This window comes from Panulirus ornatus, chromosome 2, assembly GCF_036320965.1.
Source record: "Panulirus ornatus isolate Po-2019 chromosome 2, ASM3632096v1, whole genome shotgun sequence".
Lineage (NCBI taxonomy): Eukaryota > Metazoa > Arthropoda > Malacostraca > Decapoda > Palinuridae > Panulirus > Panulirus ornatus.
Window position 1 is genome coordinate 2,673,852 of NC_092225.1, and position 26,745 is coordinate 2,700,596.

General features: G+C 38.8%; 1 protein-coding gene across 1 annotated transcript in view; it reads left to right on the forward strand.

Annotated features, from left to right (window-relative positions):
* Positions 1 to 26,745, forward strand: part of LOC139753252 (thrombospondin type-1 domain-containing protein 4-like) — a 685,046-nt gene that overhangs the window by 306,017 nt on the left and 352,284 nt on the right. The window contains exon 5 of the mRNA XM_071669508.1: positions 14,231 to 14,376. Within this exon, the coding sequence (XP_071525609.1) occupies positions 14,231 to 14,376 (146 nt within the window). The remainder of the gene's footprint in view (positions 1 to 14,230; positions 14,377 to 26,745) is intronic.

Here is a 26,745-nt window from a genome sequence, read left to right on the forward strand (position 1 = left end):
GGCTACAAGTGTCACTAAATCGTAAGTTGGACCATCTTACTGAAAACAGCGACTGGACCAAGAACACAAACCCATCTTTTGTGGTAAACCTGTCTAATAAACAACTAGATAAAGGTTCCTTGTGTGCATTAGGCTATGGTTTAAGTTTTGTGTGCTCTAACAGAGAAGCCAGCTGTGTTGATGTCACAAATTCTTTTTGTAATTTAGAAAAATACAGTAATTTAAGTAATGATGATATTAACATCTGTAAGGGTTTAGTGTATTCCAGTTTGTCAAAACCAGTGGAAGCTTATTGCTCTAAAAGATTCATAAGAGCTATTAACACCTTAAAAAAAGGCAAGGATATACATATTACTAAAGAAGATAAGGTAAACACTGTTGTGATTTTAGACAAAAGTAACTATTTGTCTAAAGTGAATGATCGTCTAAATGATAACACAACATATTCTAAACTTAGTAAAAATCCCTTAGAAGCAGTTAATTCTCACTTTGATAAAGAAGTGAATTTGTTGTTTATCAAAAGTTTGTCATATTTGTCCCCTTCATTGCCGTATATGTATGGACTTATCAAAACACATAAACAGAATTTTCCAGCAAGACCTATAGGGAGTTCAGTAGGCTCCATCACATATAAATTGTCAAAATAGTTAGTTTCTTTATTAAGCACTTTAGTGGGTTATTCTTTTTATTTTTATTATATTTTGTCGCTGTCTCCCGCGTTTGCGAGGTAGCGCAAGGAAACAGACGAAAGAAATGGCCCCCCCCCCCCATACACATGTATATACATACGTCCACACGCGCAAATATACATACCTACACAGCTTTCCATGGTTTACCCCAGACGCTTCACATGCCTTGATTCAATCCACTGACAGCACGTCAACCCCGGTATACCACATCGCTCCAGTTCACTCTATTCCTTGCCCTCCTTTCACCCTCCTGCATGTTCAGTCCCCGATCACACAAAATCTTTTTCACTCCATCTTTCCACCTCCAATTTGGTCTCCCTCTTCTCCTCGTTCCCTCCACCTCCGACACATACATCCTCTTGGTCAATCTTTCCTCACTCATTCTCTCCATGTGCCCAAACCACTTCAAAACACCCTCTTCTGCTCTCTCAACCACACTCTTTTTATTTCCACACATCTCTCTTACCCTTACGTTACTCACTCGATCAAACCACCTCACACCACACATTGTCCTCAAACATCTCATTTCCAGCACATCCATCCTCCTGCGCACAACTCTATCCATAGCCCACGCCTCGCAACCATACAACATTGTTGGAACCACTATTCCTTCAAACATACCCATTTTTGCTTTCCGAGATAATGTTGTCGACTTCCACACATTCTTCAAGGCCCCCAGAATTTTCGCCCCCTTCCCCACCCTATGATCCACTTCCGCTTCCATGGTTCCATCCGCTGCCAGATCCACTCCCAGATATCTAAAACACTTCACTTCCTCCAGTTTTTCTCCATTCAAACTCAAATCCCAATTGACTTGACCCTCAACCCTACTGTACCTAATAACCTTGCTCTTATTCACGTTTACTCTTAACTTTCTTCTTCCACACACTTTACCAAATTCAGTCACCAGCTTCTGCAGTTTCTCACATGAATCAGCCACCAGCGCTGTATCATCAGCGAACAACAACTGACTCACTTCCCAAGCTCTCTCATCCCCAACAGACTTCATACTTGCCCCTCTTTCCAAAACTCTTGCATTTACCTCACTAACAACCCCATACATAAACTAATTAAACAACAATGGAGACATCACACACCCCTACCGCAAACCTACATTCACTGAGAACCAATCACTTTCCTCTCTTCCTACGCGTACACATGCCTTAAATCCTCGATAAAAACTTTTCACTGCTTCTAACAACTTTCCTCCCACACCATATATTCTTAATACCTTCCACAGAGCATCTCTATCAACTCTATCATATGCCTTCTCCAGATCCATAAATGCTACATACAAATCCATTTGCTTTTCTAAGTATTTCTCACATACATTCTTCAAAGCAAACACCTGATCCACACATCCTCTACCACTTCTGAAACCACACTGCTCTTCCCCAATCTGATGCTCTGTACATGCCTTCACCCTCTTAATCAATACCCTCCCATATAATTTACCAGGAATACTCAACAAACTTATACCTCTGTAATTTGAGCACTCACTCTTATCCCCTTTGCCTTTGTACAATGGCACTATGCACGCATTCCGCCAATCCTCAGGCACCTCACCATGAGTCATACATACATTAAATAACCTTACCAACCAGTCAACAATACAGTCACCCCCTTTTTTAATAAATTCCACTGCAATACCATCCAAACCTGCTGCCTTGCCGGCTTTCATCTTCCGCAAAGCTTTCACTACCTCTTCTCTGTTTACCAAATCATTTTCCCAAACCCTTTCACTTTGCACACCACCTCGACCAAAACACCCTATATCTGCCACTCTATCATCAAACACATTCAACAAACCTTCAAAATAAATATATATATATATATATATATATATATATATATATATATATATATATATATATATATATATATATATATATATATATATATATATATATATATATATATATATATATATATATATATGAGGGTTAGGGAAAATGATTTGGTAAACAGAGAGGAGGTAGTAAAAGCTTGGCGGAAGATAAAAGCAGGCAAGGCAGCGGGTTTGGATGGTATTGCAGTGGAATTCATTAAAAAAGGGGGTGACTGTATTGTTGACTGGTTGGTAAGATTATTCAATCTATGCATGATTCATGGTGAGGTGCCTGAGGATTGACGGAATGCGTGCATAGTGCCAATGTACAAAGGCAAAGGGGATAAGAGTGAGTGCTCAAATTACAGAGGTATAAGTTTGTTGAGTATCCTTGGTAAATTATATGAGAGTGTATTGATTGAGAGGGTGAAGGCATGTACAGAGCATCAGATTGGGGAAGAGCAGTGTGGTTTCAGAAGTGGTAGAGGATGAGTGGACCAGGTGTTTGCTTTGAAGAATGTATGTGAGAAATACTTAGAAAAGCAAATGGATTTGTATGTAACGTTTATGAATCTGGAGACGGCATATGATAGAGTTGATAGAGATGCTGTGTGAAGGTATTAAGAATATATGGGCTGGGAGGAAAGTTGTTAGAAGCAGCGAAAAGTTTTTATCGAGGATGTAAGGCATGTGTACGTGTAGGAAGAGAGGAAAGTGATTGGTTCTCAGTGAATATAGGTTCGCGGCAGTGGTGTTTGATGTCTCCATTGTTGTTTAATTTGTTTATGGATGGGGTTATTAGGGAGGTGAATGCAAGAGTTTGGAAAGAGGGGCAAGTATGCAGTCTGTTGTGGATGAGATAGCTTGGGAAGTGAGTCAGTTGTTGTTCGCTGATGATACAGCGCTGGTGGCTGATTCATGTGAGAAACTGCAGAAGCTAGTGACTGAGTTTGGTAAAGTGTGTGAAAGAAGAAAGTTACGAGTAAATGTGAATAAGAGCAATGTTATTAGGTACAGTAGGGTTAAGGGTCAAGTCAATTGGGAGGTAAGTTTGAATGGAGAAAAACTGGAGGAAGTAAAGTGTTTTAGATACCTGGGAGTGGATCTAGCAGCGGATGGAGCCATGGAAGCGGAAGTGAATGGTCCATTGCCGCTTACCCATACCTAAGCTGGGCATAAACTTTTCCAATTTTCTTAGAGCACGGCTTATTCTACTTTTAAAATAACTACTTACAACTCAGATAAAGGTGAAATTAAAAAGCGTTATCATAGGAAATGTGATGATGAAAGCTATGGATGTACCATTCTTTGGTCCATAACTTTTGATCTTTGTCATTGATTATGAGCTCACATTGTTGTGTAACATAGGATTGGTGCTTTACATGTTCCTGTGTAATATCATCAGTTGCTTTTGAGTGATTAATATTTTTATTTCTAGACTGGTCCAAGTTTGTGAAAAAATGTTTCCTTAATCTTTTTTCAGTGGATAGAAATGATCTCCACAAAATAACTTCAACTATTTGATCCCCCGTCCAAATTTCGGCCATATACATTGTCCTTCATCTTGTCCTGAAGAGCACCCAAGTGACCTTCCAAAATGTTCAGAAAATTATGATACAGGAATGTCTATAACTTAATGTTAACGGTGTACAGAATATTGCCCTGTGAAAAGACATGATTTTGGAAAAGGGATTTCAGTAAGAGTGGTTAGGTACAGTTAGTCCAGTTCTTGTGAGTTATGGTATATTAGCATAGGGGTTCTATTCAGCAGTTCCATAAAGAACAGCACCTGAGCTGTCTTCTCTATATCATGTTGACTTTTCTTGCATTCAGAGCAAGGTGATACATACAAAATTCTCCCCAAATTACTGCCTGATGAATACTACTTGCTGAGGGGACACATAAGGGTAGTCTGAATAGGTATTCAGAAGAAGAGGTAGAAAAGTAAAAGTAAGGGGAAACAGTTGAAGGTAGAGAAATTTGAAATTGAAGGCAAACCTGTGTTATATGTGCTTATAAGTACATCTGAGATAAGCAGGCACTGACAAGAAAACATTTCTTCATTGTATAACTTACATGTGTGACTGTGGTCCACTGACATATTCAAAATGACTCTGTGATCTAGGTAATTATTTTTGCTGTCTTTGAGATTTTCAGTATTAGTTTCATATGATAAATTACAGAATTATTCAGTTATCTTGTACAATTAAAGGCCTTAACAAAAAGGGAGCGGGGGGCTGGAAATCCTCCCCTCTCGGTTTTTTTTTAATTTCCCAAAAGGAGGGACAGAGAGGGGGGCCAGGTGAGGATGTTCCCTCAAAGGTCCAGTCCTCTGTTCTTGGCGCAACCTCGCTAATGCGGGAGATGGCGAATAGTATGAAAGAAAGATATATATATATATATATATATATATATATATATATATATATATATATATATATGTATGTGTGCGTGTGTGTGTGTGTGTGTGTGTGTGTGTGTGTGTGTGTATAGATTGATAGATAGATAGATAGATCAAGGGAGTAAGGCCTTTGTCCGAGTAGAAAGAGGGGAGAGTGAACGGCTCCAAGTAAAGGTTATATATGGCAGGAGTGTGTGATATCACCATGGTTGTTTAGTTTATTCATATTTGGGGTGGTGAGGGAGATAGATACGAGAGTCATAGAGAGAGGGACGAGTATGTAGCCTATAGGAGATGAGAGGGCCTTGGAAGTAAATTGGTTGTTGTTTGCCGATGATACAGCACTAGTGGCAATTTGAGTGAGAAATTCCTGAAGTTGGTGACAGCTTGGAAACGTGCGTGAAAGGAGAAAGTTGAGAGTGAATTTGAATAAGAAGCAGGTTATTGGAATGGAAATTTGAATGGAGAAAAATTGAAGGAAGTGAAATGTTTTAACTACTTGGGAGTGGACTTAGCAGGGAATGGAACTATGGAAGCGGTAGTGAGTCACAGGGTGTAGAGGGGGCGAAGGTTCTGGGAGCTGAAGAATGTGTGGGAAAAGAAAACGTTATCTGGGAGAGGAAAAATGGGAACGTTTGAAGGAATAGAAGTGTGAAAAACAACATGTGGATGCAAAGCATGGGATATAGATAAGGTTGTGCGGAAGATGGTGGATTTGCTGGAATTGAAAGCTTTAAGGACCATTTCTGGTGTGAGGTTGTTTGAGCGAGTAAGTAATGAAAGGGTAAGAGAGTTTTATGGTAATAAAAAGAGTGTGGCTTAGAAAGCAGAAGAGGGTGTGCTGGTTTGGTATGGACATAATGAGTGAGAAAAAGTTGACAAAGAGGATACTTGTGTCAGAAGTGGAGGGAACAGAGAGAATGGGGAGACCAGATTTGAGGTGTGAGGATGGATGAAATGAAAAAGAATAAGGGGGACCGGGGCCTGAACATGCAGAAGGGTGAAAGGCGTGCACGGGATAATGAACTGAAACAATGTGGTATACTGGGGTTGACGTGGTGAGAGTGGTGTTGCCTGGTTGTGGGTAGGGAGCTGTAGTGTCGGTGCATTACATAACATGACAGCTGGAAAATGGATGTGAGCGGATGTGAATTTTTCTTCTGTTCCTGGAGCTACTTCGCTAACTCGGAAAACTGCGATCAAATATGATATGTATGTATATATATATATATATATATATATATATATATATATATATATATATATATATATATATATATATATATATATATATATATATATATATATATATATATATATGTATATATATATATATATATATATATATATATATATATATATATATATATATATATATATATATATATATATATATATATATATATATATATATATATATATATATATATATATATATATATATATATATATATATATATATATATATATACATATATATATATATATATATATATATATATATATATATATATATATATATATATATATATATATATATATATATATATATATATATATATATATATATATATATATATATATATTTGTTTGATGTATTTCAAAAATGTTTCACCTTTCTTGACTTAAAGACAGAATTCTCAGTATGATTAATTTTTCATCCTTTTCCAGCTGGCGGTATGTACATTTAATTTCGTAATTTCTTCTGTCCTGTATGACAAATGCATTATGCATAACCTGTCTTTAGGAAGGGTCTATACACCTCCAGGTCCCGATCTTGTAACATCACTGTCCTCAGCTTATTCACATTCCCTTATCACAATCAACGTGTCATCATGTCAGACATTTATGATCACATTTAATGCAACATTATATTGACTCAACACCAAAGTTTGTTGGAGGAATTTTGTGGTGCTGTCCTCTTGTATCCAGTCCGTCAGCTTCCCCTCTGCTGATGGTGAAGTGTAAGCTACCATTACCTCATAGACTCGATTCCTGGGCGTGGCAGTAGTCCCACAATGAACTCAAGTATTCCTCCTCCCCTCGCGGTTGGTTGATAAATGTCTTTGGCTGGGATTTGTGTGTGCATATGTACACAGGAATAAAGATATGGCACACATATAAAAAGTTAATAGACGGGGCAACGCGAGTGTAAAACTCTTTCCCCGTAACACACCAATAGTAACCACAATAATAGTTGTATTTCTCTCGTGGAAAATGAATCACTCCTATTGTCTTCCTCAGTTTAAAGGGTCTTTTGTCTTTCGATTTACTTCCTTGTGGGGATTCTAAAGAGGTGTTTCAGTACGGAAACACCCTATGTACGTCTTGCAAGGCTCTGAGAGCTGTCACTGGAGAGAGATATCAACATACTGTTAAAAGCTACGTTACAAATCTCTGAATATTTATATAGACTTGTAAATCCAAGTCAGTAGCCCATGTAATAGTTTTGAGCCCAGAAAGTCGCTGAAATTTTTTCAAGGTCGTGAATTGTGGGAGTTTAAGAAATTATCGTCGTGGAAAAAACGCCATTGTGTATCTTTCTTTTTTTGCAGTTTTTCAAGTAACGAACAGCAGCAGTTCCATATTTAATCTGCTTAAGTATATCACTATGGGATTATTCTTGCCCAGGAGTTTCCAATTCTGACTACTTTATATTTTTCTCAAACACTTTCCCGTAGTAAATTTATGTTCTTTTCGTTATCATGTACTTTTTTTCTGACTTTTCCTTATTTAATGCTAGAGACATAGCTGGGGTTGATAGACGAAGACAACTGGCAGTGTGTAGAGAACGAAGGCCAGATAAAAGGCAAGTATGGTTAAATAAAAGAACTCGAAAGCTAAATAAAGCAGGATTGTTGTATGGAGAATATAGAGGCCTTACAACAACCAGCCAGTATTTTGAGAGAGAGAGAGAGAGAGAGAGAGAGAGAGAGAGAGAGAGAGAGAGAGAGAGAGAGAGAGAGAGAGAGAGAGAGAGAGAGAGAGAGAGAGAGAGAGAGAGAGAGAGAGAGAGAGAGAGAGAGAGAGAGAGAGAGAGAGAGAGAGCATATTAAGATATGGGAAAAGGAGGAAAGAAACTGATAAAGAGTGAAAGATTTGAAGAAGGTAAGTGATAACCCGCAACTGTACCGTTAATTCATCAGGAGTAAATTGTCAGTTTAAGTGACAAATGACGAGAAAGATGAGAAAATAAGCGAGGTATTGAATGATGATAATTCTAATGTGTAATGTGTAACCCCAACACTAATAAGATGGGGAAGAAGGTCTGAATACTGTTATATATAACATGAGGAAGTTGCTGAAGGATCCTGATCCATTAACGGCGCAAGGATCGTGCAGAAATCCACATTAGCGGTGGCCTCAAAAGCAGTCAGAAAAAAGTTGGAATAGGGTTTAATGTTATAGAAGTATAGACGAGCCAGTTACATAAATCTTTTAAGAAAGAAGATTGGGAAATTACACCGAAATATACACCAGTTCTCTGACGAGTGTGTTCTGTAAAACACTAGAAGATAATTGATCCAGAAACAAATGGATGATTACATGCAAAGAGAAACTACCCAAGTGAGACGCAATGTGGTTTCAGAAAGGAATGGTCATGCACAACAAATCTTTTACACATCCGTGACAGAGCAAGATTTACCTCAGGCAAAAGGGAGGGATGGATGGATGGACAGCCTGGACTGCCGGGAAGAATCTAACACTATTCCTCACAAGACGTTCTCAGGATACTGAACATTCAGGCAGGAATGAGAAGGAGGGTCATCCGGTGGATCGAGAAATGTTTTTTCATTGTTAGAAAACAGGGGACACATGTTAAAGGAAACATCTTTTAAGTGAGTTGGGGTAAACATGAGCGTGCCTCATGTCTCAATCATGGAGTCGATGTTATCTTTGATCAGTATGTATATAATCAGGCAGGAATCAAGTTGCATGAATCTATGTGTGGAAGGGACACCAGAACATAACGAAAGGAGAATTGTCCAGGAGGCAAATTTTCTCCTTCTCAATGATTAAACTGCTTCTAAGGAATTAGTCATTAAACTCCTCATACCTAATTTAGATTATGATTTAGAATTAATCTCTGCTCTTCAACAAATAGAGTCAAATACAGGGATATGGTAAAGAAAGTCTAGCAGAAGGCAGCAAAGAAGGTACATGAAATAAGGGATTTAGGTTACAAGAAGAGGTTAGAAACTGCTGTATTTGCGCTCCCTGGAAGAGAGAGGAATGAGATGAGACTTGAGTCCAATTTCGTAAGTCATATGAACAATGGCGACAGTGAACGAATCTTTGACAGATGCAGAGACAGAACAAAGAGTAGTTAGAATAGGACATCAAACGCGTAGCTTTGTACAAAGATGTAAAGCAGTGCTTCTGTTGTGCCAGAGATGAGTATGTGTGGGGTAAGTTTAGTGGTGATAATGTAAACGCAAACGGCAAGTAAAAGTTGCTTTGAATGATAAAGAAGAGAAAATTCCTTTTCTCTACTGTAGAAATAGATGTTTACACACACACACACACACACACACACACACACACACACACACTCTCAATACATTCCAAAATACAAAATACATAATAAACGAAAGTAATGAGCAATGCAAAAATCTGACAGTAAAGAAAAAGGCGCAGAAATCCAATTCATTATCCCGCTAAAGATAACACTACTATTAAGAAGATTTGGATGCGAAATATGATACGTTTAATTAAAGAACGAGGGAGTATACTACAGGAGCAATTCTGCCATGTTTTCTGGATGTTGTAATCTTCCCCACCACGGTCTCTCTCTCTCTCTCTCTCTCTCTCTCTCTCTCTCTCTCTCTCTCTCTCTCTCTCTCTCTCTCTCTCTCTCTCTCTCTCTCTCTCTCTCTCTCTCTCTCTCTCTCTCTCTCTCTCTCCCGCCGTCTACAGATATTTTGCAGTACACTTCACACTCCAGGTTTCTCTTGTCATAATACAAAAAGCAGTTATGTCCGATCTGCCTCTGTCTCTGTGCATCTTTACCTATACTCTTTTTTGTTCTTTAGCAATGTTGCAGCCTCGCCGAAGACGCCATATCACTCACTCTGTTATCATTTGCAGGGGCAACCCGGTAACACACACACACACACATACACACACACTATGTAAAACATGGTCACGAGGGAATTCTAAAGCAAGAAATATTGCATCAATTTACAAGGTGAATTGAACAGACTTAAAGGTTGATCTGAAATGTGATTAGGTGTGTATATACTTGCCAGACTGGTCAATCTTCAAAGGAAAGGATTCAACAGTATGAATATTTTGTGAGGACAGCCTCGGAATTAGAGGTAATATGAAACGTGTAGAAGATTATTCACATCACATAATTTGGGGGAGTCAATTTATTTTCATCCTTGTGTGTCACTTGTAAATAGGCTTATTGATGAATCCTCTTTTATCATAGTTAACAACACTATAAACATAAATGAAAGAATGCTAAAATTAGGTAATGTATTTGTGACATCTTCAGCTAGACGTGACAAAATCAAGGGAGCAATAGCTAACCTGACGTTCTTTGCCAGGTAGAGAGACGGGTCACTTTACCGTTCTGGTCAACCTTACCATGTTTTCAGTCCAACTGTTCCTTGTTTCCGCAACTGTGGTGGTCTGGTTTTCTACAAATCCTTTTGTTCATATTGACTTTGTATCCTTGAAAATGGCTTGAAATACAGTCGAAAGCTTGTAGCTTCCGTGTTTATTTTTCCAGCGAGTATACTCGTTTCTGCTTCACATGTGTGTGTGTGATTTACTGCGAGATTAATAAGATTACTTTCTCGTCGACGAACTTTATGTCTCCGAAGGATCCATCCAGTCCCTGCTAATTAGTGTACCACACAGCCTTGGGCTGCAGGAGATCCTGAAAAAGGTGCCTTGACGTAGTTGTGAATAAATACATAACAATGTTAAGATGAAGTGGGATACAGTGTTGTGATTTACTTCAACCCTTACTGCGCTAGAGTTATACTTGTCTACTACCAACAAAGCAAGTGTTGGGTGTTCTTAAACATATTTTTAACACGTGCACAGTCCTTTAACCTCTGCTGGTGACACTAGACCTTACTGATATGTGATGGGTGTTACAATACACTGTACACCATATTTTGGTGTTACTAGACACTACTATTTAACGTACTAGGTGTTACGTGACATTTTGCTAATATGTGTCATTTATTACTAGACACTATATGACCATGTGTTGGGTTTTAGTACATATGTTAACATATGTTAGGTGTTACTATACATCATGATATGTATCAGGTGTTAGTACACACCATGTCACCGTTTCTGGTGTCACTAGACACCATGTTTACATACAACGGATGTTAATAGATATCATGTTAACATGTGTCCGGTGTTGTTGAATACCATGCTGCCTTGTCTTAGGTGTTATTGGACACTATGTAAACATGTATCGGGTGTTACTAGACATATGTTGACCTGTGTTGGATATTTTGAAACATCATGTTGACTTGTGACGGTGTTACTAGGCATCATAGTAACATGTGTCATGTGTTACGAGGCAGCACTTTAATCTGCGTCGGGTGCTTATAGCTACCATGTTAACATGTGACACGTGTGTTGCTAAATATCTTTTTCACATATGACTAGTTACCAAACATCTTGTTAACGTGACAAGTATTAAGAATAATCATATGTTGGATGTTACTAAACTCGTTTTCACCATATGCTGGGTATTACTAAACACCTTTTAACGTGTTTGTTGGTTGATATTTGTTACCATATGTAGGATGTTGAAGCTATTGAAATGTGCTGAGTATTAAGTGGCACTTCGTTTGCATGTGTCGATGTGTGACTAAGCAGGTGTTAACACGGGTATTATTCAACATATTGATAACATGTGTCGGATGTTACTTACCTTCATGTTAACAAGAGGGTGTTACTGTGTCACACATAAGTCAAGTAACGAGTACCTGATTAGCTAACCACAGCAAGGTGTATCAAGCGTGTACAAAACCTGTACTGCCAGTCACTACTTCCCGAAGACCAAGGTTCGAGTAAGAACTGAAAATGCAGCATGATCTTGGTCACAGTAAGATCACAAACCACACAGACAAACCATCGCCCATCACACAGCAAAATCAACACAACCATCTCGTTAATATATTTGATGACGTACTGGATTTCAAATTGATTTCTTACACATACATGATTCTTTAATCTTTACTCCTGTGGAGTTCTTCCCTGAAATACGTAAGCATATTCTCACACAACAAGAGACAAACCAAACAAGTCATGACATTTTGGTGACGCATCTGACACCTTGTGAACATGTGTGGGATGTTACTAACACCTTGTGAACATGTGCGGGATGTTACTAATACCTTGTGAACATGTGTAGGATGTTACTAACACCTTTTGGGCGGGTGTCAAGGGTCAAGTACAACCTTGTGAATATGCGTTCAGAATTATATATAACAGTTTGTTAAAGTACGTTGAACATCACTAAGCACAATGAGAACTTATGTTAGCTGTTACGTAACAATTTATAAACCCTTATTGGGTGAAATGCAATACCTTGTTAACATGTGTTAGGTGTTTTGTAAGACAATGATGACATACGTTGGGAGTTATGTAACACCTTGTTATCATATGTCAGGTGTTTCTGAATACTTCACTAACATGTGTCGGGGCTACTTAACACCTTATTCAGTTGTGTTGATATAGCTTAGACATATTAACATACGTAGTTTTTAACACTTTTGGATGTTAATAAGTATCTTGTTAACTACCTTGTTAACATATGTTGTTGTTCTTAGACTTCCTGTCATCATGTGTCAGGCGTTACTAAACATATTACTGATATGTGTCTTGTGTTAATAAACACCTTGTTAAACTATGACGACTGGTGATTAACCCTGTCCTATTTGTCGGGTGTTACTTGTCCCATTGTTATCTTTTAGATTTCTATTGCATAGCTTGTTAACGTGTTTCTTACTCATAACTACCTTGATCACTGATTAGTGATCACCATTTAGATATAATCAACGTAACAACTTTTAGTTTAGCATTAAGAAATCTTGGTGAACCCATCCTGCAGAAAGAAAACTGAGATTATTATATCATGCTTTGCTGTTTTTAAGCAACCCCGGTTTTGGTATATTTTTATAAATCAACGGATCATCACTACCAACGTCTTCGTGAAGCATTTCATATCAATTCGTCCTGCTAATTTGTTAAAGTTTTGCATTATATATAATTAAGGAATGAAAGACTCTGATGTAATAAACCGATAAACTTAACACCAAGTAAGCAGTACGTAAAAGCAGCAAACAAAAGACTGAGTCTTCATGGGAAGGGTCTTCGAACCTGTCTCAGCAACTAAACCTCACTCCTCACAGTTCACTGGTGCGTCCTCACCTTGCATTCTGTGTTTAGTTCTTGTCGCCCTACTTAAAAAAGAAATATATATATAGAACGGAAATAGTGCAGCGGAAAACGCCAAGTTAATTAATTGAGAATTCTCAGTCTGAGAAAGAAATTCTAAGAAAGCTGTCTTGACGGTTTAACTTACTTGCCATAGAAAAGCGAACTTCAAGAGGTGGTTTAATGCATACCAAATTTTCAAAGGCTTCTACTGTCTTTATCTAAGCGGCTGTCTGAGACTGCATTAGTCTGGTTATATCCATTGTAACAGATGCAACCTTGCTGGAAAAAATGTAGCTTCGAATGAGGCAAGCTGCTCTCTCTCCTACTGGATTGTCAATATTTTGAAAAGACTTACCAATAAGGGTTGTTGAAAGTGATGCCTTAGATATGGTTAGATATAGACGATGACCTCACCTCAAGCCCTCGAGTGACGTATATATACGTCTCCATAGTTAGAAGAGTTCACAAACATTTCTCCTTCGTCGTCTTTAGTTTTCTACTCTTTCTTCACCACGTCTGTGTTTCTGATCTCTGGCTTCAAAAATAACTTCAAAACGATTCAGTGCATTTCTCTGTATTTCGTTTGCATTGTGTTGATGAGCGTGTTATCATCAAGATGTGTAAACCTAAAGTTTTTGTTAGTTTCGGTTCACACTTCACCCCTGGAGCATGACGTTACTACGTTACTCCCAAGGGTTAGCTCAAAGGCCGAGTCATCACACCGATGTGTCTTACCGCCGTATTCAGAGGGATATTGATTACCTTGTCAGCGTATGTTTGTGTATGTGTGTGTGTGTGTGTCTGTGTGTGTTAGTGTGTGTGTGTGTGTGTGTGTGTGTGTGTGTGTGTGTGTGTGTGTGTGATTACCTCGTCTTAACCATGTGTGTATTACAGGTGCATCGTATGTTCATAGAGCAACTGCAGCGTCAGGAGAGAACCCGCGGGGGGACCTGGGGAGAATGGTCCTCCTGGACCGCCTGTTCCCGCTCCTGCGGTGGCGGCGTCTCCATCCAGTCTAGGGAGTGCCTCATGAACCCCAGGTAAGATGACCCCTTCCTGTGTGAGTCGACTTCTTACTTAGTAAGATGACCCCTTCCATATATAAGATGACCCCTTCCCTACTTGGGACAAACCCTTCCCTATGTGAAGCGGCCACTTACCCTTTCCCGGGTAAGATGCTCTTTCCCCAGGTGAGATAACATCTATCTCAGGTGAGATGACCACCTGACCCCTAGAAGAGATGACCGCCCCCACCGCCCCAGTGACGCTGCCTCATGTGTCCAGGACCCATAACCCGTTTCTCTGCCCCCTCCATCCCCGGGAGACTGCTCATAACTACCAGTTGAGATAACCCATCACCCGGCCTCACCGCCCCTATGACTGCCTCATGACCCGTAGGTGACTTGACCCATACCTCTTCCCCACCGTCCCTGGGAGACTGCTCATAACCTACCAGTTGAGATTCCCATCCCCAAATCCAGTTGCCCCTGTGAGACTGCTTCATGACCTCTAGATGACATAACCCCTACCCTACCCCTGCCACCCATGTATTCTACATCATGAACCTTAGATGAAATGACCTCACCGTCTCTGTATGGCATTGTGGCTTCCTAGGAACTACAGCGTGCACCCTAAACCAGATGACTCCTTTTCTCCCATCATAGCACTGTGGTACCTTGGAGGACATGCTTTCTGAAAACCAGGTAAGCTAGAGTGCACCAATTACGATTATCATATCCAATGTGACCGCTTCTTGTACCCCTAAGATCCGATACAGTGTACCAACCATGTGTTATGATGATACCCGTGTGGACTATCTTGTTACTCTGAGGCGAGTGCCCGCCTATATCCTGGAGGAATAGACGATCTTGGATCCACCAGGTGTCTACCTGGCACTGGCTCTAGTCATACTACGGCTCATTCTCAAAGTGTGTTACTTAGCACGCCATGTTATCAGTTCTTCTTGTGAGACTGACTCGTCAATCCCAGACTGGCTTGTCAATACCAGGTGGTAAAGCTTGTATGTTTAACATGATGAGACTCCAGAAGTGACTCCTAGTAAGATAGATAGATAGGTAGATAGATAAATGGATGGATAGATAGATGGAAAGTGGGACAGCGTCACAAGCCTCTGGTGACAACAGCGCGTTTTATCATACTTATCGTGTTAGTCAGGGAGACTCGTGAACCCAAATGAGACACCTGAGCTTTTGGTTCATTTTCAAAAGTTCTTACGAAGTCCTTCATGTGTCCCAGGTGAAATAACCTACCTTTTTTGTTACAATCACATCATGAGAGAATATATATGTAACCCACCGGTAAGAATAAGAATATGGCAAAGACTTTGAAGGCTAGATTCACGAATATATCAAATTCCCAGGTGTAGGACCAGAGCGACCGCTATAACTCACCCAGCTCCGAGAGCAGAGAACAGGCAGGTTATCATGACTTTGAAAAACTCTCGATGAAGGAAAGTTTTCTATGTGAGGCAGTGCCTAGGAAACCAGCCACTAATAATGATCCTGCCTGAAAAAAGGTGTTTGGCCAACTCTACATGAGACGGATGACCCTTGATTTCAGAAACCAATTGGACTATATCGTAGCTAGATGGGTAGAAGAAGAAATCAGAGCAAAGCCTGATATCTTTCAATACTGTTATAAAAGGATATTGAATACTACCCTGTGGAATTTACAGATTAAAGGCTCAGGGTTGATGTGCATGAGTGTTCACCAAACTGGTTCTCTATGTGAGTTGGATGACTAAGGATGTAGCCTACCAATCTTTCCTTGTATTCAAAATTTCCACTTGGATCTCCGTCACTGGGTCAAGTCCCATATTGATCTATCAGACAGGGACTATAACACCAGTAGAGTGCCCCAAGACATTCAGTTTAGTCCAATTTTCTTGTCTAAGATTAGCGGACCTTTCAAAAATATTGTGCCTCTGTATGTTACGTTTGTTTGATCTTAATATTACCAGTGTCTCCAAAGTTGTTGCAATTTTTCTGTTTTCCTTTATTCATTTGTAGCAAATTCGTGATTTAAAAAGATAATATTCCACTGAGAGAGCCTGGTAAATCTACTTTTTTTGGCGGGGGAGGAAGCTGGTATCCCCAGAGATATTCTAAATACGTCCTCCAAGGTTTGAAGGCCAAGAGATATCTCAGGTTTTCAGCCTTGAAGATTCATTTCAAAGACATTTAGACACATTTTCTACGAAAATTAAGTTTTATCAACAAGCACCTTATTCTTCTGTTACAAAGTTAAGAAACTGCTGAAGTTCACTTTGACTTTCATTTAAATTTATATTGTTAGATGTTCAAATTTGCAAATATCGTACCATATGATTCTGATTGTATCTTTAAGGTAACTTTAATGAAGAAAAAACTAAAATGACTATTTCATGGTGTTATATATTCATATTGTTCTCACATGGTAATCCAGTAAATCATAAATGGAATTTATCATGCGTTCAGTACTGAATATTAGTTGCAATATTTTCGCACTATCCTGATTGCATATTTACATGTTTTGCATATATATATATATATATATATATATATATATATATATATATATATATATATATATATATATATATATATTTTTTTTTTTTTTTTTTTTTTTGCTTTGTCGCTGTCTCCCGCGTTTGCGAGGTAGCGCAAGGAAACAGACGAAAGAAATAGCCCAACCCACCCCCATACACATGTATATACATACGTCCACACATGCAAATATATATACCTACACAGCTTTCCATGGTTTACCCCAGACGCTTCACATGCCCTGATTCAATCCACTGACAGCACGTCAACCCCGGTATACCACATCGATCCAATTCACTCTATTCCTTGCCCTCCTTTCACCCTCCTGCATGTTCAGGCCCCGATGACACAAAATCTTTTTCACTCCATCTTTCCACCTCCAATTTGGTCTCCCACTTCTCCTCGTTCCCTCCACCTCCGACACATATATCCTCTTGGTTAATCTTTCCTCACTCATTCTCTCCATGCGCCCAAACCATTTCAAAACACCCTCCTCTGCTCTCTCAACCACACTCTTTTTATTTCCACACATCTCTCTTACCCTTACGTTACTTACTCGATCAAACCACCTCACACCACACATTGTCCTCAAACATCTCATTTCCAGCACATCCATCCTCTTGCGCACAACTCTATCAATAGCCCACGCCTCGCAACCATACAATATTGTTGGAACCACTATTCCTTCAAACATACCCATATACATATATATATGGTTTTTGGTATGTTTGGTATGTATGGGTATGTTTTTGCTTTTGATGACTCGTTTAGCTATGATATATCATATGATGTCACATATCAAGTTCTTATTAGTAGCAACAATAATAATAACAATAATAATGATAATGAGAATAATAGTAATAATTATGATAATGATAAAAATAATAATAATGATGATTATGATAATGATAACAATAATAATAATAGTAATAATAATAATCATAATAATAATGATAATGATAACAATAATGATAATGATAATGATAATAACAATAATAATAATAACAATAATAATAATAATGATAATAATAATAATACTAATAATGATAATAATAATAATAATAATAATAATAATGATAAGAATAATAATGATACTAATGACAATAATAATTATTATTTTATTATTATTATTATCATCATTATTATTATTATCATTATTATTATTATTATTATTATTATTATTATTATTATTATTATTATTATTATTAATATTATTATTATTATTATTATTATTATAATAATTATTATTATTATTATAATTATTTTTTTTTTTTTTTTTTTTTTGCTTTGTCGCTGTCTCCCGCGTTTGCGAGGTAGCGCAAGGAAACAGACGAAAGAAATGGCCCAACCCACCCCCATACACATGTATATACATACGTCCACACATGCAAATATACATACCTACACAGCTTTCCATGGTTTACCCCAGACGCTTCACATGCCTTGATTCAATCCACTGACAGCACGTCAACCCCGGTATACCACATCGCTCCAATTCACTCTGTTCTTTGCCCTCCTTTCACCCTCCTGCATGTTCAGGCCCCGATCACACAAAATCTTTTTCACTCCATCTTTCCACCTCCAATTTGGTCTCCCTCTTCTCGTTCCCTCCACCTCCGACACATATATCCTCTTGGTCAATCTTTCCTCACTCATTCTCTCCATGTGCCCAAACCATTTCAAAACACACTCTTCTGCTCTCTCAACCACGCTCTTTTTATTTCCACACATCTCTCTTACCCTTACGTTACTTACTCGATCAAACCTCCTCACACCACACATTGTCCTCAAACATCTCATTTCCAGCACATCCATCCTCCTGCGCACAACTCTATCCATAGCCCACGCCTCGCAACCATACAACATTGTTGGAACCACTATTCCTTCAAACATACCCATTTTTGCTTTCCGAGATAATGTTCTCGACTTCCACACATTCTTCAAGGCTCCCAGAATTTTCGCCCCCTCCCCCACCCTATGATCCACTTCCGCTTCCATGGTTCCATCCGCTGCCAGATCCACTCCCAGATATCTAAAACTTATCTCATTTTTTCACTTTCAATACTCATTTTATATCTTACCTATATTCTAATATTCATTTACTCAATCTTCCAATTTAAAACTTAGTATGCTTCAAATTGTATGATTGGATAATGTTACCTTTGAATTTATTTCACATTTATACTTTAATTTTGTATTACAATTTAATAGTCAGATCTGAATAGCATTTATATAATTATAGAATAGCTACTTAGGTATTAGATTAGGTCGTGGAGCAGGTTAGCAAGCAGTGATAGTTTATCAAGTGCTACATGTGTACTTTCAGGAAAGACAAGTTTGTTTCCCAGCTTCCATTAGGTTATGCTGCAGGGGTTTATGTCTCATTCACTCTTTTTTCTTTCACCTTGATGTTAGGGATAACAAATTTGAAACACGGGAAGTATGAGTCTCGTTCCCTGACTGACAACCTTGGTCAAGTGATGATGTTATTCCTATGATACACTCGCTCGTGGCTGTTCATGTGAAACTGCAACTGGTACTATTCTCGTAAAACTTTGTACAACTGAAACTTAAGACAATGTGCACTCACAGCCAGTAATATTTGTACATACCTTCACAATCATTGGAGGTAAGTTCTCGATATACAAACTGAGGTAAAGTTTTTAGCTATCTGGGATCGATCATGCACGATGGACAAGATAGCTAATATCATTATATTCCATTATAAATTTATTACTAATAGTATATATTCTATATACATATTTAACTTTTCATATAATATACAACTATAATATTTCATTCTAATATCACTATCATATATTCATCATATTCTTTTTGTCTTCGCTTCTCCCGTTTCAAGTAGGGCAGACAACGCGAAAGAAATGGCCCATTCCCCCCACATACACATGTATATACATACTCGCCTACACTGCCAAATATCTACCTCCACAGCTTATCCATTTTACCCCAGACGCTTCACATGCCCATTTCAATCCACTGACATCACTCAACCCCGGTTATACCACATCGCTCAATTCACTCTATTCCTTGCCTCACTCTTTCCCCTTCCTGTCATGTTAGATGCATTCCGATCACACAAAATACTATTTTTCACTCCATACATCCACCCCAATTCTGTCATCCCTTGCCCTTTGGCTTTCATCTTCCCAATGCTTACACTCTTCTCTGTTACCAATCATTTTCCTAGCCCTTCAACTTTCACACCACCTCGACCAAAACACCCTTTCTGCCATGTATCATCAAACACATTTCAACAAACCTTCAATTCATCCATCTCTCTACACACCTACTTATTATATATATTATTATTATTATTATATTATTATTATTATTATATTATTTTTATTTATTATATATTATTTATTATTATTATTATTATTATCATCATTATTATTATTATTATTATTATTATTATTATTATTATTATTATCATTATTACTATAATTATTATTATCATTATCATTAATAGTAGTAGTAGTAGTAGTAGCAGCAGAACAATGTTTTATCATCCTTGACATGATCACAGTCTGCGATGGGTATTTATCGTACTTTGGTTGAGGTTACAGACGCTTTCAGTCAGCAGATGACTTGCGAGAGTGTTAATGTACAAGTGAGAAAACATTTGCTTTATGTTAGTACCGTGTTAGGTGTGCACCTTGTGAGATAACTCACGTTTCTTGTTATTGTTACACCCTGGATGAGTGGCTCTCCTACTCTCTGGGGGAGGACAGCTCACGCTATGTAATCGTATTGTACTTTGATGTAGTGAGCGCCTGGTGGAAACCCTGATGACTTACCTCGGCCCTGTCTTCTTTTATGATGTTATCGTACCCAAGGTAGTACTTGATTAATCTCAGATGAGCTACCATACGCTTCAAGGTATTAACGGACTGTTGCCGCGACCTTCCGACTGGGCCATCAGAAGAGCTGAATGAGCTCCGAGTCATGAGAGAGTGCTTGGTGCTCCTTAGGGGATTATCTTCACGCTTTATTGTATGATCAATCGCACAGAATGTACTGTGAAGTCCCTACCATTTAATAAGCAGATACGTAAAGGTTTATAAATGACTTTTCAGATTCTAATCTTGATTTTTGTGTGTGTGAGACAATGTAGACGGTAGAAGGTCTTTTACAGTATGCAGACTCGCATGTCTTTTGATTAAACTATGCTCCTGGGTTAAGATACGAAAAATAGCCACATTTTCTCAGTGTTTCTTGCAGAGACGAAAAGGCTCTTAATTCCTAATAACCTGTACCTGCAAGAATTATATGAACCCAAGATGAATAATCCGCGATGTTTTAAGCACGTTTTCCTTGCTGAGTGAGCCACTCGGTATGATCTATACGAGTGATGAGCACTGGCGGAGAGTTTGGCGATCCTGAGTGAGCTATCAGATCTTGTACACAATGATCAGGCCCGAGTCGGCGCCCCTGTGTCGCGACGGTACGAGTTGGGTATCTTTGACTTATACGGTGTTTATATATATAAATATATATATATATATATATATGAATATATATATATATATATATATATATATATATATATATATATATATATATATATATATATATATATATATATATATATATATATATATATAAATCATGAAAACCTCAGAGGAGGAGGAGGTGGGGGCAGACAGCAATACGCAGGGCGCCATCCCGGGTTCCCAACATTAACCCACAACTCGGTACTCTTCCTTCCTCGACAAGCATTTTAACCACTGGAGGCACGGCACAGATGTGTGATGAGATGGCTTAAGAGTTGTTAATGGCAGCCAATGATGACTAAACTACCGTTCTGCAGAAGTTTTTTGAATGTATAAATTCATAATTTCACCAGTGCTGAGGATTATTATCTGAGTAGTTATAGTCAGTTGTTTGATGGACTTATTATAGAATATTACCTGCTGTGTGAAGTTATAGTCAATTGTTTGACTGACTTTTTAAAGAATATCTGCTGTGTGAAGTTACAGTCAATTGTTTGACTGACTTATTAAAGAATATTATCTGCTGTCTGAAGATGTAGGGTTATTAGTGGCATCGTACATTAAAAATTGCCAGATATTAGTGTACACATCTCATTCATATTTCTAATTAGAGCATTAGAGACCATTATTGTGTTGTTGCTTAAATTCAATGCTTGATCATGATGTACACAAGTATTAAAATAGACATTTCATGTATGTAAAAATGGGGTTGATACAGTTGTAGAAAAAGCTTTGAGACATAATAATTGATAGCCATATAGTCCAAGGCTATGGCACTTCATGTAGCAGGGAAACATGGTCTCCTTTGGTGTGGGAAGTTCCTTGATAAGATTGTACCACAGTGATACAGCCTTGCCAAGGTGTCTTTTCATTTGCAGTTAAACTTTTTGCAGGCACAAGCCCATGTCTTGCAACCATATCACATTGTTGGAACCACTATTCCTTCAAATGTACCGAATTTTGCTCTCTGAGATAATGTTCTCGCCTTCCTCACTTCCGCTTCCATGGTTCCATCTGCTGCTGTGTCCACTCCCAGATATCTAAAACACTTCACTTCCTCTGCTTTTTCTCCATTCAAACTTACATCCGAGTTAACTTGTCCCTCAACCCTACTGAACCTAATAACCTTGCTCTTATTCATATTCATTCACAACTTTCGTCTTTCACACGCTTTACCAAACTCAGTCACCAACTTATGCAGTTTCTCACCCAAATCAGCCACCAGCACTGTATCATCAGCGAACAACTGACTCACTTTCCAAGCTCTCTCTCATCAAGAACTGACTGCATACTTGCCCCTCTCTCCAAAACTCTTGCATTCATCTCCCGAACAATCTCACTGGGAACCAATCACTTTCCTCTCTTCCTACTGGTACACATGCCTTACATCCCTGGTAAAAACTTGTCACTGCTTCTAGCAACTTGCTTCCAACACCATATACTCTTAAAACCTTCCACAAAGCAGCCTTCTCCAGATCCATAAAAGCTATATACATATCCATGTTTTTCTAAGTATTCTCACATACAATCTTCAAGGCAAAGACCTGATCCATACATCCTCTACCACTTCTGAAACCACACTGCTCTTCCCAAATCTGATGCTCTGTACATGCCTTTACCTTCTCAAACAATTTCCCAGGAATACTCAAAAAACTTATGTCTCTGTAATTTGAACACTCACCCTTATCTCCTTTGCCTTTGTACTTTGGCACTATGCATGCATTCCGCCAATCCTCAGGCGCTTCACCATGATCCATACATACATTGAATATCCTTACCAATCAATCAACAACACTACAGTGTAACGCAAACCTCCAGCAGCCGGGATCGAATCCGGGACCCCTTTTAGTAGTGACAATAGCCTAGCCATAATGCTCTATCCTGCAATGCAGGGGTCCCGGGTTCGATCCTGGCTGTTGGAGGTTTATAGGTTATATGGTAGGGCGTGCTCACATACACTATTAACGTGTTTTACAGTTAGGTTCTCTAACGTGCTATCGGCTGGTTGCATGAACTTATGAGAAATGACCAGTAGAGACCCTGTTGCTTCAATGTGAGACGAAAGGTATTCGATTACATAATATATATATATATATATATATATATATATATATATATATATATATATATATATATATATATATATATATATATATATATATATATATATATATATATATCATCCCTGGGGATAGGGGAGAAAGAATACTTCGCACGTATTCCCTGCGTGTCGTAGAAGGCGACTAAAAGGGGAGGGAGCGGGTGGCTGGAAATCCTCCCCTCTCGTTTTTCTTTTTAATTTTCCAAAAGAAGGAACAGACAAGGGGGCCAGGTGAGGATATTCCCTCAGAGGCCCAGTCCTCTGTTCTTAACGCTACCTCGCTAACGCGGGATATATATATATATATATATATATATATATATATATATATATATATATATATATATATATATATATATATATATATATATATATATATATATATGTATATTAGAAAGGGTAGTGAGTGGTGGGATGAAGAAGTAAGAGTATTAGTGAAAGAGAAGAGAGAGGCATTTGGACGATTTTTGCAGGGAAAAAATGCAATTGAGTGGGAGATGTATAAAAGAAAGAGACAGGAGGTCAAGAGAAAGGTGCAAGAGGTGAAAAAGAGGGCAAATGAGAGTTGGGGTGAGAGATTATCATTAAATTTTAGGGAGAATAAAAAGATGTTCTGGAAGGAGGTAAATAAAGTGCGTAAGACAAGGGAGCAAATGGGAACTTCAGTGAAGGGCGAAAATGGGGAGGTGATAACAATTAGTGGGGATGTGAGAAGGAGATGGAGTGAGTATTTTGAAGGTTTGCTGAATGTGTTTGATGATAGAGTGGCAGATATAGGGTGTTTTGGTTGAAGTGGCGTGCAAAGTGAGAGGGCTAGGGAAAATGATTTGGTAAACAGAGAAGAGGTAGTAAAAGCTTTGCGGAAGATGAAAGCCGGCAAGGCAGCAGGTTTGGATGGTATTGCAGTGGAATTTATTAAAAAAGGGGGTGACTGTATTATTGACTGGTTGGTAAGGTTATTTAATGTGTGTATGACTCATGGTGAGGTGCCTGAGGATTGGCGGAATGCGTGCATAGTGCCATTGTACAAAGGCAAAGGGGATAAGAGTGAGTGCTCAAATTACAGAGGTATAAGTTTGTTGAGTATTCCTGGTAAATTATATGGGAGGGTATTGATTGAGAGGGTGAAGGCATGTACAGAGCATCAAATTGGGGAAGAGCAGTGTGGTTTCAGAAGTGGTAGAGGATGTGTGGATCAGGTGTTTGCTTTGAAGAATGTATGTGAGAAATACTTAGAAAAGCAAATGGATTTGCATGTAGAATTTATGGATCTGGAGAAGGCTTATGATAGAGTTGATAGAGATGCTCTGTGGAAGGTATTAAGAATATATGGTGTGGGAGGCAAGTTGTTAGAAGTAGTGAAAAGTTTTTATCGAGGATGTAAGGCATGTGTACGTGTAGGAAGAGAGGAAAGTGATTGGTTCTCAGTGAATGTAGGTTTGCGGCAGGGGTGTGTGATGTCTCCATGGTTGTTTAATTTGTTTATGGATGGGGTTGTTAGAGAGGTGAATGCAAGAGTTTTGGAAAGAGGGGCAAGTATGAAGTCTGTTGGGGATGAGAGAGCTTGGGAAGTGAGTCAGTTGTTGTTCGCCGATGATACAGCGCTGGTGGCTGATTCATGTGAGAAACTGCAGAAGCTGGTGACTGAGTTTGGTAAAGTGTGTGAAAGAAGAAAGTTAAGAGTAAATGTGAATAAGAGCAAGGTTATTAGGTACAGTAGGGTTGAGGGTCAAGTCAATTGGGAGGTGAGTTTGAATGGAGAAAAACTGGAGGAAGTAAAGTGTTTTAGATATCTGGGAGTGGATCTGGCAGCGGATGGAACCATGGAAGCGGAAGTGGATCATAGGGTGGGGGAGGGGGCGAAAATTCTGGGAGCCTTGAAGAATGTGTGGAAGTCGAGAACATTATCTCGGAAAGCAAAAATGGGTATGTTTGAAGGAATAGTGGTTCCAACAATGTTGTATGGTTGCGAGGCGTGGGCTATGGATAGAGTGGTGCGCAGGAGGATGGATGTGCTGGAAATGAGATGTTTGAGGACAATGTGTGGTGTGAGGTGGTTTGATCGAGTAAGTAACGTAAGGGTAAGAGAGATGTGTGGAAATAAAAAGAGCGTGGTTGAGAGAGCGGAAGAGGGTGTTTTGAAATGGTTTGGGCACATGGAGAGAATGAGTGAGGAAAGATTGACCAAGAGGATATATGTGTCGGAGGTGGAGGGAACGAGGAGAAGAGGGAGACCAAATTGGAGGTGGAAAGATGGAGTGAAAAAGATTTTGTGTGATCGGGGCCTGAACATGCAGGAGGGTGAAAGGAGGGCAAGGAATAGAGTGAATTGGAGCGATGTGGTATACCGGGGTTGACGTGCTGTCAGTGGATTGAATCAGGGCATATGAAGCGTCTGGGGTAAACCATGGAAAGCTGTGTAGGTATGTATATTTGCGTGTGTGGACGTGTATGTATATACATGTGTATGGGGGTGGGTTGGGCCATTTCTTTCGTCTGTTTCCTTGCGCTACCTCGCAAACGCGAGAGACAGCGTCAAAGCAAAAAAAAAAAGAAAAAAAAAAATATATATATATATATATATTTTCTTTTTCTTTTTTCAAACTATTCGCCATTTCCCGCATCAGCGAGGTAGCGTTAAGAACAGAGGACTGAGCCTCCGAGGGACTACCCTCACCCGGCCCAATTCTCTGTTCCTTCCTTTGGAAAATTAAAAAAAAAACGAGAGGGGAGGATTTCCAGCCCCCCGCTCCCTCCCCTTTTAGTCGCCTTCTACGACACGCAGGGAATACGTGGGAAGTATTCTTCATCCCCTATCCCCAGGGATAATATACATATATATATATATATATATATATATATATATATATATATATATATATATATATATATATATATATATATATATATATATCTGTTTCCCATTTTAGAAAGTTAAAAAAAAAGTGGAAGTGGATCATAGGGTGGGGGAGGGGGCGAAAATCCTTGAAGCCTTGAAGAATGTGTGGAAGTCGAGAACATTATCTCGGAAAGCAAAAATGGGTATGTTTGAAGGAATAGTGATTCCATCAATTTTGTATGGTTGCGAGGCGTGGGCTATCGATAGAGTTGTGCGCAGGAGGGTGGATGTGCTGGAAATGAGATGTTTGAGGACAATGTGTGGTGTGAGGTGGTTTGATCGAGTAAGTAACGTAAGGGTAAGAGAGATGTGTGGAAATAAATAGAGCGTGGTTGAGAGAGCAGAAGAGG